We start from the raw sequence: 13,335 nt of genomic DNA, 5'->3' as shown, positions 1-13,335 counted from the left end.
AGCGTCAAGGGTAACCGCAGCCATGGTCTCTGAGCTGATAGTCCATTCTGTTGCAAACGTCGTCGAACTGTTCGTGCTGATGGTTGTTATCTTGCAAACGTCCCCATCTGTTGGCTCAGCGATCGAGACGTGGCTGCACGATCCGTTACAGCCATGCGGATAAGATGCCTGTCATCTCGATTGTTAGTGATACGAGGCCGTTGGGATCCAGCACGGCGTTCCGTATTACCCTCCTGAACCCACCGATTCCATATTCTGCTAGCAGTCATTGGATTTCGACCAACGCGAGCAGCAATGTCGCGATACGATAAACCGCAATCGCGATGGGCTACAATCCGATCTTGTCGGAAAAGTGATGGTACGCATTTCTCCTCCTTACACGAGGCATCACTATAACGTTTCACTAGGCAACGCCGGTCAACTGGTGTTTGTGTATGAGAAATCGGTTGGAAACTTTCCTCATGTCAGCACGTTGTAGGTTTCGTCACCGGCGCAAACGTTGTGTGAATGCTCTGAAAAGCTAATCATTTGCATATCACAGCATCTTCTTCCTGTCGGATAAATTTCGCGTCCGTAGCACGTCATCTTCGTGGTGTAGCAATTTTAATGGCCAGTAGTGTATTTGTAGTTCACTGTTGCTATTTGAGTTTACATACTGTCATTTTGTAATTTGGCGATAGTGAGTATAGCTGTGGACGCTAGTAAATGGAGTGCCATGTGGAGAAACCGAAACAGTTCCGACGTCTTCTTCTGTTTGAGTTCACTAGAAGAATGACAGAAGCGGAGGCAGATAGAAGCATTTTGCGCAGTGTCTAGGTATAATGCCATTGGACAGAGCATAGCAAGAAAACGGTTTTTATCATTTTAAGGAGGATCGTTTTGACATTAGCGACTGTCCATGTTCAGGAAGACCTTCCGGGTTTGATGGAGATCATTTAAGCGCATTAATCCACAGTGATCCGTTTCACTGTACTCGATAACTGGCAAATATGATGAACTGTGATCATTCCACTATCGTGCGACATTTTCATGCAATAGGAGAAGGTCCAAAAATCGTATGTATGGGTACCGCATGCTCTAAGCCAAAATCACAAAAATCAGCGGGTGGCCATACGTGCCCTCTGCTTGCTCGTCGTCATTTGGCTTTTGGGCCTGCCGTGGTGGCCGAGCGGTTCTAGGCGCTTCAGTCCGGAACCGCGGCGAATGCTACGGTCGCAGGTTCGAATCCTGCCTCGGGCATGGGTGTGTGTGATGTCCTTAGGTTAGTAGTGTTTAAGTTGTTCTAAGTTCTAGGGAACTGATGACCTCCGATTTTTAGTCCCATAGTGCTTAGAGCCATTTGAGCTCTTGAACAACACCAACCGTAATTGTCCTGTATCGTTACTGTTGACAAGAAATGGAAAAAGGAAAAGAAAGGAGTGGTTAGCACAAAGCGACTCCCGTACAAAATAAATTTTGTGCGTACGGTGGAACAGCAATGCTGTGGTGTACTACAAATTATTTCCCAGGAGTGTAATCATCACTGCTGACAACTGAGACGTCTGGCAGACGCAGTCTAAGAACAACGACCAAGACAACTCCTGTTCGCATTCCAGTAGACTGACCAAAAGCACTATACATGAGTTGGGTTGAGAAGTCACTCCGCACCCAATTATTCACTTGATCTTGTGCCCTCAGATTTTCACCTTTTCCGCTCTCGATCGAACAACTTTCAGGGAACTTCCTTTCTGGATGAAAATGCCCTTCGAACACGACAACATGAGTTCTCTCACTACGCCACTATTAGTTTCATCTCTGTCCGTGTTGGTTGTTTGGTTAGACTGCTTCGTTATTCGCCATCTTAGTAATTCAGCCGATTTTAAAGTGCTCTCGGTTATTCGGTTCTCAAATGCGAAATAAGTTCGTCGTGGTGAAATTCACCGGCATATTGAAGTTCATGGTGCAGGTGTAATGAATGATAGAAATGTGTATACATGGTGTGGGCTGTTCAATGAAGAAGGGACAAATGTTTATGACGAAGAACAATCTGATGGCCTACTGCCATGAATGAAGACTTGTCACAAGAAGTTGATGAGACAATTCGCCAAAACAGGCGAGGTGCAACAGAAATTTACACAAATTTCAAGATAGTAGTTTTTCATATTGTTAGTGACAAACTACACTGCAAAAAATATGTGCGAATTGGTATCGGAAGTGCTGACAGAAGAACACAAGACAAAGTGAATGGCACATTCTTTGTCAGTTTTGGAGTGCTATCACAACGATGGTGAAGAGCTCTGACTGGCGATGAAACGTGAATAGCGCACTACACTCGAGGGAATAAACGTCAATCCAGTGAGTGGAATCATTCTAATTCCCCAAGGAAACAACGAACAAGAACATTCAACACGGAAAATCATGGCCAAGGTTTTTTGGGACCGGAAAGGCATACTTCTGTTAGACTTTTTGCCAAGAGGTATGACAATAAGCGCTGAGAACTACTGTGAAACAGTATTAAAGCTTCGGCGTGCCATTCAGAATCGCCGGTGGGGACTGTTCTCTAGCGGCGTCGTTTTGCTTCACGACCATGCAGGGCCTCACGTTGCGGCAAGAGCAAAGACGCAGCTGACAGGTTTAATTGGGAATTACTGGTTCAAATGGCCCTGAGCGCTATGGGACTTAACATCGGAGGTCATCAGTCCCCTACACTTAGAACTATTTAAACCTAACTGACCTAAGGACATCACACACATCCATGCCCGAGGCAGGATTCGAACCTGCGACCGTAGCAGCAGCGCGGTTCCAGACTGAAGCGCCTAGAACCGTTCGGCCGCAGGGGCCGGTCGGGAATAACTGGATCATCCACCATACGGCCATTACTTAGCACCATCAGACTTCTATCTGCTTCCAAAACTGAAGGAATTTCTTGGTGGAAAGCGCTTGGAAAATGATGATATGTTGAAGGAAACTGTTAGTAACTGGTCTAACGGTCAGGCAGCAGATTCTTTGATGCTGGGATCCGAAAGCTGGTGCTACGACTTGGAAAATGTTTAAATGTTCATGATAAACATGTTGAAAAGTGAAAGACGTGCATACTGTAGTTTGTGATACAATTTACGTTCATAAAGAAAGTTTCTCTTACTCAATTACAAATCGGTTCTTGCTATAAAAGTGTCCTTCGTATTTTAGAGCTAAAGTTTAGTCGATATTTTTTTTCTTTTTGGTCCACACTACCACCTCTGAAAGTTTGTCAGTGGAGTTCTGGTTCTCCCTGTATATTACATGCATGCACATAGAACCATAGAGCACTTTTTACAATTACGCTTGCTATGAATGGTTCACTTTATCTTTAATTAATTACAAATCTGTTCTCTATCGGAAGGACGATAAACATACAGATTATAGTCAATCTCGTTCCATACTCTTGCGAGCCATTCTGGACTTACGGCACTCACTAATGTTGCCGTACAACATGGCAGTGTTACATTTCACCCAAAGTCGTAGGAAGGGAAGGGAAATCGGTGGAATCATCCGAAACCCCGTCAAAAAACATGACATATCATGGGATGGAGGCCATTGGTGCAATGCGAGGGCTGTACGTCCTTCACCAGCCCATTCCACCGCTGAGGCAGCTCATTTCTAAGAAATGCCGTTACGTGAAGGTGTCAGTGCGATGGTGCTCCGTCCTGTTGAAATTTACGTCATGTTCCCTCAGCTACTGTGTTAGTACACGTTATTTTAATGCATTTATAAACTGAAGCGTCATAAATGGTTTATTTATGATAAGGCGGTACGTATATAAATATTACAAAACTAATACATGTCAATATTTAAGCACAGTCTCCAGCATAACGTAACATAAATTACTACAGCTGCGTATGGACATCAAGGTCTTCTGTATATATTATCACATCACTCGTCACTGTCAGGGAATTATCGAAACGACCCTTCTAGGCACGTGTAGGATATGTTGATACAACATGAACGACTGTCTGGTGTTCCACATCACTGTCGCACTATGACGATGAAGATTGGTCCCACTTGAAGACAGTGCCTGCACATCCTCCACCTATAATCTTTGGACCTGTTATCCTTAAATGGTTAGGCAGGAGTCATAGGGACGGAAGCGGTGGGTGGTTTGTTCTATAAATGTCGCCTTGGTTTTGGAAGGATTAGGCCTGAGAGCCTCTGGTTGAGTTGGAAGGCTAACATCAGGTTTGGGTGTCCGTTACGAGAGAGTGATGTTAACGGCGTGCTGTATGCAGTGACCAGGAGGAGGCTGTTTAAGTACATGGTGGTGTGCAGGATACACAGGAGAGGAGAGAGGACAAAGCCTTGGACCACACGTGGACTGCGGTGAAAGATCAGGGAACTGGTATAGCTTATAATGACAAAGCATGGAGGATTTGACAGAATGGGTGCAATACAGCGAATATAGGGTCACTGGACGAAATATCCACCATCTCTATAAAAGAACGCGCTGGTAGCCTTGGAGCACTGTAGGTAATTTAGTCGATGTAGGCAGTCACGTGACCTCCACTAAGGATTTGACTCATGGCAGTGAAATGGTGCTAGTCGGTAGTGTAGAACCCGCACAGTAAGATTGGTTGAAGTGAAGTAGTGCCTATTTGCCACTAGGTTGTACGGATGAACATGGAGACGTGTCAGAATGACAGAAAAAGCTATAGCGTTTGGATGTACGCATGACCACACCACAAATAAAACTGCCTGATTTGTTGGTACATCAGTGTGGACTTGCAATACGCCTTTATTCCACATCTCCATGATGAGCGTGCTGTGGACGCTACCGTCTTCCGAGATAACCACTGCGACACAGGGCTACACGCATACCGCCATGGTTTGACAAACACTCAGCACCTTGAGTAGTCTGCTAAATCCCTTGCTCTTTATTCCATAGAAAATGTGTGGAACTAAACGTAACAGCGGCTGAAGTGTAGCAATCAACATTCCCACCGTTTGGCGGCCACGTGGGATCTAATTATCAATGAGTGGCTTAAGAAGGATATGGTCTATCTGAAGAAAATGGTGGATTCTCTCTGCCGCCAAGTTGAGACCACCATTAAGACCAGAGAAGATGTCACGCGGTATGCGATGTGTCCTGGGGGTAATTAACTTATTGTCCCATAAGGATGGTTGATTGGAAGTGAATGTATCTGGACCACAACCATTCAACCAGAATGATTTACCAGCAGCATGGAGAGGATGCTTTTGTTACTTATTTTAACGTTAGAGGGAAGCCTAACGCGCCACCCGTAGACTGACAGCTGGGGAACCGGGCTTGATGTACACTAGTGGCCATTAACATTGCTACACCACGAAGATGACGTGCTACAGACGCGAAATTTAACCGACAGGAAGAAGATGCTGTGATATCCAAATGATTAGCTTTTCAGAGCATTCACACAAGGTTGGCGCCGGTGGCGACACCTACAACGTGCTGACATCAGAGAAGTTTCCAACCGATTTCTCATACACAAACACCAGTTGACCGGCGTTGCCTGGTGAACCGTTGTTGTGATGCCTCGTGTAAGGAGGAGATATGCGTACCATCACGTTTTCGACTTTGATAAAGGTCGGATTGTAGCCTATCGCGATTGCTGTTTATCGTATCGCGACATTGCTGCTCGCGTTGGTCGAAATCCAATGACTGTTAGCAGAATACGGAATCGGTGGGTTCAGGTGGGTAATACGGAACGCCGTGCTGGATCCCAACGGCCTCGTATCACAACCAGTCAAGGTGACAGGCATCTTATCCGCATGGTTGTAACGGATCGTGCAGCCACGTCTCGATCCGTGAGTCAACAGATGGGGACGTTTGCAAGACAACAACAGTTCGACGACGTTTGCAGCAGCATGGACTATCAGATCAGAGACCACGGCTGCGGTTACCCTTGACGTGGCATCACAAACAGGAGCACCTGCGATGGTGTACTCAACGACGAACCTGGGTGCAAGAATGGCAAAACGTCATTTTTTCGGATGAATCCAGGTTCTGTTTACAGCATTAAGATGGTCGCATCCGTGTTTGGCGACATCGCGGTTAACGCATATTGGAAGTCTGTATTCGTCATCGCCATACTGGCGTATCACCCGGCGGGATGGTATGGGGTGCCATTGGTTGCACGTCTCTGTCACCTCTTGTTCGCATTGACGGCACTTTGAACAGTGGACGTTCAATTTCAGATGTCTTGCGACCCGTGGCTCTACCCTTAATTCGATCCCTGCGAAACCCTACATTTCAGCAGGATAATGTACGACCGCATGTCGCAGGTCCTGTACGGGCCTTCCTGGATACAGAAAATGTTCGACTGCTGCCCTGGCAAGCACATTCTGCAGATCTCTTACCAATTGAAAACGTCTGGTCAGTGGTGGCCGAGCAACTTGTTTCGTCACAATACGCCAGTCACTACTCTTGAAGAACTGTGGTATCGTGTTGAAGCTGCATGGGCAGCTGTACCTGTACACGCCATCCAAGCTCTGCTTGACTCAATGTCCAGGCGTATCAAGGCCGTTATTACGGCCTGAGGTGGTTGTTCTGGGTACTGATTTCTCAGGATCTATGCACCCAAATTGCGTGAAAATGTAATCACATGTCAGTTCTAGTATAAAATATTTGTCCAATGAATACCCGTTTATCATCTGCATTTCTGCTTGGTGTAGCAATTTTAATGGCCAGTAGTGTATATATGTCTATGCGTATGTTGCAGCCCTCCAGGAGGACAAAGGGGGTCAGTGTCGACGCTGCGGTTCGCTCACGGCTTCTACCGCGGCGACCAGCAGTGGCTGAGCGAGACACTGAAGATGGTGGAGCGCGCCGTCCAGTTGGACGAGTTGCTGCCTGTTGACCGATCTGTGCGCTACAGCAGCTCCGTCGTCGACCTCGCGGACATCATGGGACAGGTGACTGACCATCTGCACTTGTCTGCCAGAATGACCACTAGAGTCAAATTTTCGAAATACAAATGGAACGTGTAATAGCTTGAAGCACCAATGTAAGTTGTGACCTTCACACACATGAACACACTTTTGCATTGGTTGGACGCTAAACAGCTCCAGATATCATCTAGAGGGATTAACTGTCATGCCTGCATATCTTATGAAAATTGTTGGGTGGAGTTTGGTATGAAAGTATTTTTTTAATTTTTTTTCGTGTCATCAGTTTTATGACTGGCTTGATGCGGCTCGCCACGAATTCCTCTCCTGTGCAAACCTTTTCTTTGTTCTTCTCAGAGTAGCACTTGCAACCTACGTCCTCAATTATTTTCTGAATGTATCCCAATCTCCGTCTTCCCCTACAGTTGTTACTCTCTACAGCTCCCTCTAGTGCCTAGCAAGGTATTCCCTGATAACTTAACAGGTGTCTTATCATCTTGTCCCTCTTCTTGTCAGTGTTTTCCGCATATTCCTTCCCTCGCCGATTCTGCGGAGAACCTTCTTATTCCTTACCTTGTCAGTACATCTAATCTCAACATTCTGCTGTAGCACCACACCTTTAATACTTTTATTCTCTTGTGTTCCGTTTTTCCCCCAGACCATGTTTCGCCATCATATAATACTGTGTTCCAGACGTATGTTCCCAGAAATTTCTTCCTCAAATTGAGGCCAATGTTGTTATAAGTATACTTCTGTTGGCCAGGAATGCCCTTCTTGCCAGTGTTAGTCTGCTTTTTATGTCCTTCCTCTGTCCATCATGGGATATTTTGCTGCCTATGTAGCAGAAGTCCTTAATCTTATCTACTTTGTTATCACCAATTCTGATGTTAAGTTTTTCGCTGTTCCCTTTACTGCTGCTTTCTATCAATATTCTACATTTATTAGACTGTTCATCCCGCCCAACATCTCCTCTAATTCTTCTTCACTTTCACTGAGGATATCAATATCATCAGCGAACCTTATCACTGATATCCTGTCACCCTTAATTTAATCCCACTCTTGAATTTATATTTTATTTTCGTCATTGCTCCTTCGACGAATAGATTGACAGCAGAGGCGAAAGACTACATTCCTGTCTTACACCCATTTAAATCTGAGCACTTCGTTGTTGGTCACCCATATCATTAACGTCGATATACAGCAGAATTTTGGAACATATATTGTGTTCCAACGTTATGAATTACCTCGAAGAAAACGGTCTACTGACACACAGTTAACATGGATTTAGAAAACATCGTTCATATGAAACACAACTAGCTCTTTACTCGCATGAAGTGTTGAGTGCTATTGAAAAATGATTTCAGATTGATTCCGTTTTTCCGGAAAGCTTTTGACACTTACCACACAAGCGTCTTGCAGTGAAATTGTGTGAAATGAGTCCTTACGGAATATCGTCTCAGTTGTGTGACTAGATTCGTGATTTCGTGTCAGAGAGGTTACAGTTCGTAGTAATTGACGGAAAGTCATCGAGTAAAGCAGAAGTGTTCTCTGGCGTTCCCGAAGGTAGTGCTACAGGCCCTTTGTTGTTCCTTATCTATAAAAACGATTTGGGAGACAATCCGAGCCGCCGTCTTCGGTTGTTTGCAGATGACACTGTCGTTTATCGACTAGTAAAGTCATCAGAAGATCAAAACAAATTGTTGCCATTTTCCACAGTGATTTTTAGAAATTACGATGGAATGTTATCCATCTCTTCTGACTTATTTGATCTTAAGTCTTCCAAAATTCTTTTAAATTCTCCCTCGAATAGTGGATCCCCTATCTCTTCCCTACCGACTCCGGTTTCTTCTTCTATTGAAACATACCCTTAGAAAAATTTATAAATGACTGTGCTGGTAAATCTCTACGTTATTTGATTTTCAAACAGCTGAGCAAAACTCAACGTACTCAAACATTTCTCTCTTTACTTATTTTGATCAACACTAAACTGACAATATTTTTCGCGCAACGCAATCTGACTTTCAATAATCCCTACAAAAGAATGGCCCTGACTAACAATAACCTATACCTTTCATGAATCACTTACCTCACAAAAATCTTCGTTGCTCGAACTACTGCAAGAAAGCGAGCGCCAATACTGCCAGCTAAATAAAAGATTCTAACTACTGAAGACACTAACTACTGATAGGCATATAGTTAGCAAATGAAAGATTTTGATAGAGAGCAAACAATGTATTTAACTTAATAGTGTTCAAAAGTCATAATATATATGTATAATTTGTGACATCCAGTTTGGCAAATTTCCTTTTTCAGACGGACACACGTCCAGCTCGTCCGGTCATATTAACATCTCAAAACTCTGGCTTCTCTCTCCCCACATCCACTACTGCTGGCGGCTCACCTCCAACTGCACAACGCTACGCGCTGTTCACATCAAACTGCCCAACACTACAATAGAGAATATTCCAACAATGCCAAGCTACAGACTGCACACAGCACAGTCAGTGATTTTCATACAGAGCGCTACGTGGCGTTACCAAGATAAAAGCTAAACAACCTACTTACACTATCACATCTTCAGACGAGTCCTTCTCCTCATAGAGCTCTCTTCACCTATCGGATCTTTTCGCTGCATTTAACAGTGGAATTCCCATTGCACTCTTAATTTTGCCGTCCTAGTTTTTAATTTCACCGAAGGTTGTTATGAGTTTTCTATATGCTGAGAGAGTCCTTCCTACAGCCAATTCTTTTTTGTTTTCTTCACATTTTTCATGTAGCCATTTCACTTGAGCTTCCCTGCACTTCCTATGTACAGGGTGATTCAAAAAGAATACCACAACTTTAAAAATGTGTATTTAATGAAAGAAACATAATATAACCTTCTGTTATACATCATTACAAAGAGTATTTAAAAAGGTTTTTTTTCACTCAAAAACAAGTTCAGAGATGTTCAATATGGCCCCCTCCAGACACTCGAGCAATATCAACCCAATACTCCAACTCGTTCCACACTCTCTGTAGCATATCAGGCGTAACAGTTCGGATAGCTGCTGTTATTTCTCGTTTCAAATCATCAATGGTGGCTGGGAGAGGTGGCCGAAACACCATATCCTTAACATACCCCCATAAGAAAAAATCGCAGGGGTTAAGATCAGGGCTTCTTGGAGGCCAATGATGAAGTGCTCTGTTCTCGGCCGTCCAGAACTTTTCCCTTTGCACAAACACCCATTCTCTGTAAACTGTTTATACCAACGTTTAATACACCACCTATCAGGATGTTTAACACCATACTTCGTTCGAAATGCACGCTGAACAACTGTCGTCGATGCACTTCTGCCGTACTCAATAACACAAAAAGCTTTCTGTTGAGCGGTCGCCATCTTAGCATCAACTGACGCTGACGCCTAGTCAACAGCGCCTCAAGCGAACAAATGTACAACTAAATGAAACTTTATAGCTCCCTTATTTCGCCGACAGATAGTGCTTAGCTCTGCCTTTTGTCGTTGCAGAGTTTTAAATTCCTAAAGTTGTGGTATTCTTTTTGAATCACCCTTATTTCATTCCTAAGTGACTTGGATTTCTGTATTCCCGAATTTCCCTGAAAATTTTTTTGCTTCCTTCTTTCATCGATCGGTTGCAGTACTTCTTCTGTTACCCATGGCTTCCTTGTAGTTACCTTCACTGTACCTATGTTTATCATCCCATCTTCTGTGAAATATGTCTTCATACCGCATTCCAGGTATGCTTCGTGGCTGAAAAATAACGTGACCGCGCTACTCAGTCGAGAACCAATACATTCGTCTAGGAGTTTGTGGTGAGAACTGCACTTTGGGTTCCTACGTTATCCTGCCGGAATACGCCATTTGGTACTGTAGTCTACATCTACATCTACATACATACTCCGCAATCCACCATACGGTGCGTGGCGGAGGGTACCTCGTACCACAACTAGCATCTTCTCTCCCTGTTCCACTCCCAAACAGAACGTGGGAAAAATGACTGCCTATATGCCTCTGTACGAGCCCTAATCTCTCTTATCTTATCTTTGTGGACTTTCCGCGCAATATAAGTTGGCGGCAGTAAAATTGCACTGCAGTCATCCTCAAATGCTGGTTCTCTAAATTTCCTCAGTAGTGATTCACGAAAAGAACGCCTCCTTTCCTCCAGAGACTCCCACCCAAGTTCCTGAAGCATTTCCGTAACACTCGCTTGATGGTCAAACCTACCAGTAACAAATCTAGCAGCCCGCCTCTGAATTGCTTCTATGTCCTCCCTCAATCCGACCTGATAGGGATCCCAAACGCTCGAGCAGAACTCAAGAATAGGTCGTATTAGTGTTTTGTAAGCGGTCTCCTTTACAGATGAACCACATCTTCCCAAAATTCTACCAATGAACCGAAGACGACTATCCGCCTTCCCCACAACTGCCATTACATGCTTGTCCCACTTCATATCGCTCTGCAATGTTACGCCCAAATATTTAATCGACGTGACTGTGTCAAGCGCTACACTACTAATGGATTATTCAAACATTACGGGATTCTTTTTCCTATTCATCTGCATTAATTTACATTTGTCTATATTTAGAGTTAGCTGCCATTCTTTACACCAATCAAAAATCCTGTCCAAGTCCTCAATGACGACACCTTCCCGTACACCACAGCATCATCAGCAAACAGCCGCACATTGCTATCCACCCTATCCAAAAGATCATTTATGTAGATAGAAAACAACAGCGGACATACCACATTTCCCTGGGGCACTCCAGATGATACCCTCACCTCCGATGAACACTCACCATCGAGGACAACGTACTGGGTTCTATTACTTAAGAAGTCTGGGAGCCACTCACATATTTGGGAACCAATCCCATATGCTCGTACCTTAGTTAGGAGTCTGCAGTGGGGCACCGAGTGAAACGCTTTCCGGAAGCCAAGGAATATGGCATCCGTCTGATACCCTTTATCCACGGTTCGCAAGATATCATGTGAAAAAAGGGCGAGTTGCGTTTCGGAGGAGCGATGCTTTCTAAAGCCGTGCTGATGCATGGACAACAACTTCTCTGTCTCAAGGAAATTCATTATTTTCGAAATGAGAATATGTTCGAGAATCCTGCAACAAACCGATGTTAAGGATATTGGCCTGTAATTTTGAGGATCCGTCCTTCTACCCTTCTTATACACAGGCGTCACCTGCGCTTTTTTGCAGTCGCTCGGGAGTTTACGTTGGGCAAGAGATTCGCGATAAATGCAAGCTAAGTAAGGGGCCAATGCAGTAGAGTACTCTGTAAAACCGAATTGGAATCCCATCAGGACCTGGCGATTTATGTATTTTCAATCCATTCAGCTGCTTCACAACCCCAGGGATGTCTATCACTATGTCCTCCATACGGGAATCTGTACGAGACTCAAACGGCGGTATGTTTGTACGATCCTCCTGCGTGAAAGATTTCTCAAATGCTAAATTTAAAATTTCAGCTTTCATTTTGCTGTCTTCCGTTGCCAGGCCAGACTGATCAGTGAGTGACTGGATGGAAGCCTTCGACCCGCTTACCGATTTTACGTCAGACCAGAATTTCCTTGGGTTTTCAGCAAGATCTTTTGCTAAGGTATGACGGTGGTAGTGGTTGTATACTTCACGCATCGCTCTTTTTACAGCAGCACGAATCTCTACTAACTTTTGCCTGTCCTCATTCTTCCGATCTTTCTTGTACCGCGAGTGCAACTGTCTTTGCTTCCTGAGCATTCTCCGAATTGCGCTGTTAAACCACGGTCGTGATGCGTATGGCAACGGGGCGTATCATTCTTGTCATATACTGGCATACTTTTAGCCTCTCTTTAGCAACTGTCAAATAAGCCTAGCTGTCACGTGGAATACCTCCACACATGGTGTGGAGAGATACGAGTGTCGAGAAGAGCTGCTTCCTGGGACCATTCACTAGACTGTATACGGATATACTGGGTGCGGCCTGACCGCAAGAATCAGAAGCAACTTTCATCGCTGAACACCGGAGAGTTCCACAAATGGCCCAGTTACTCTGCCTCTACATCACGCATGTCTGTGTCGAGTGTGGCGTGGTGTCAGCGGTATCAACCCATGGCGACTCGAGATCTCAAGCCACATTCCTGTAAAGGGACGTCATATTACTACGTTAGGGGTTTTCTTTAAATTTGGACCCACCCTCCCTCGTTCGTGAGATTTGGTTACATGTGTTGGGGACCCCCTGCTGCCCCTCACGTGAAGTTTATCTCTTGGCTGGGTAAAAACTTGAAAAAATGAATTTTTAAAATTTGTTTCAAACGTTGATCAAAACACTTTAATGAAAATATGATTTATTTAGAAAAGGTATTGAACAGTGTTGTTAATAGGTGATTAGGTACACTATTTTAAACATGTCAGCTCTGGGTAGTATTTGAACGAAGAGAAAAGCAGTGACAGATGGTCAAAAAGGCTCCACGGAGA

At 44.3% G+C, this 13,335-nt stretch overlaps 1 protein-coding gene across 1 annotated transcript in view; it reads left to right on the top strand.

Moving 5' to 3' along the window:
* Positions 1–13,335, top strand: part of LOC126092133 (protein unc-13 homolog 4B-like) — a 213,597-nt gene that overhangs the window by 125,368 nt on the left and 74,894 nt on the right. The window contains exon 4 of the mRNA XM_049907594.1: positions 6,708–6,900. Within this exon, the coding sequence (XP_049763551.1) occupies positions 6,708–6,900 (193 nt within the window). The remainder of the gene's footprint in view (positions 1–6,707; positions 6,901–13,335) is intronic.

This window comes from Schistocerca cancellata, chromosome 1, assembly GCF_023864275.1.
Source record: "Schistocerca cancellata isolate TAMUIC-IGC-003103 chromosome 1, iqSchCanc2.1, whole genome shotgun sequence".
Taxonomy (NCBI): Eukaryota; Metazoa; Arthropoda; class Insecta; order Orthoptera; family Acrididae; genus Schistocerca; species Schistocerca cancellata.
This window is presented reverse-complemented; position numbering and strand designations above follow the sequence as displayed.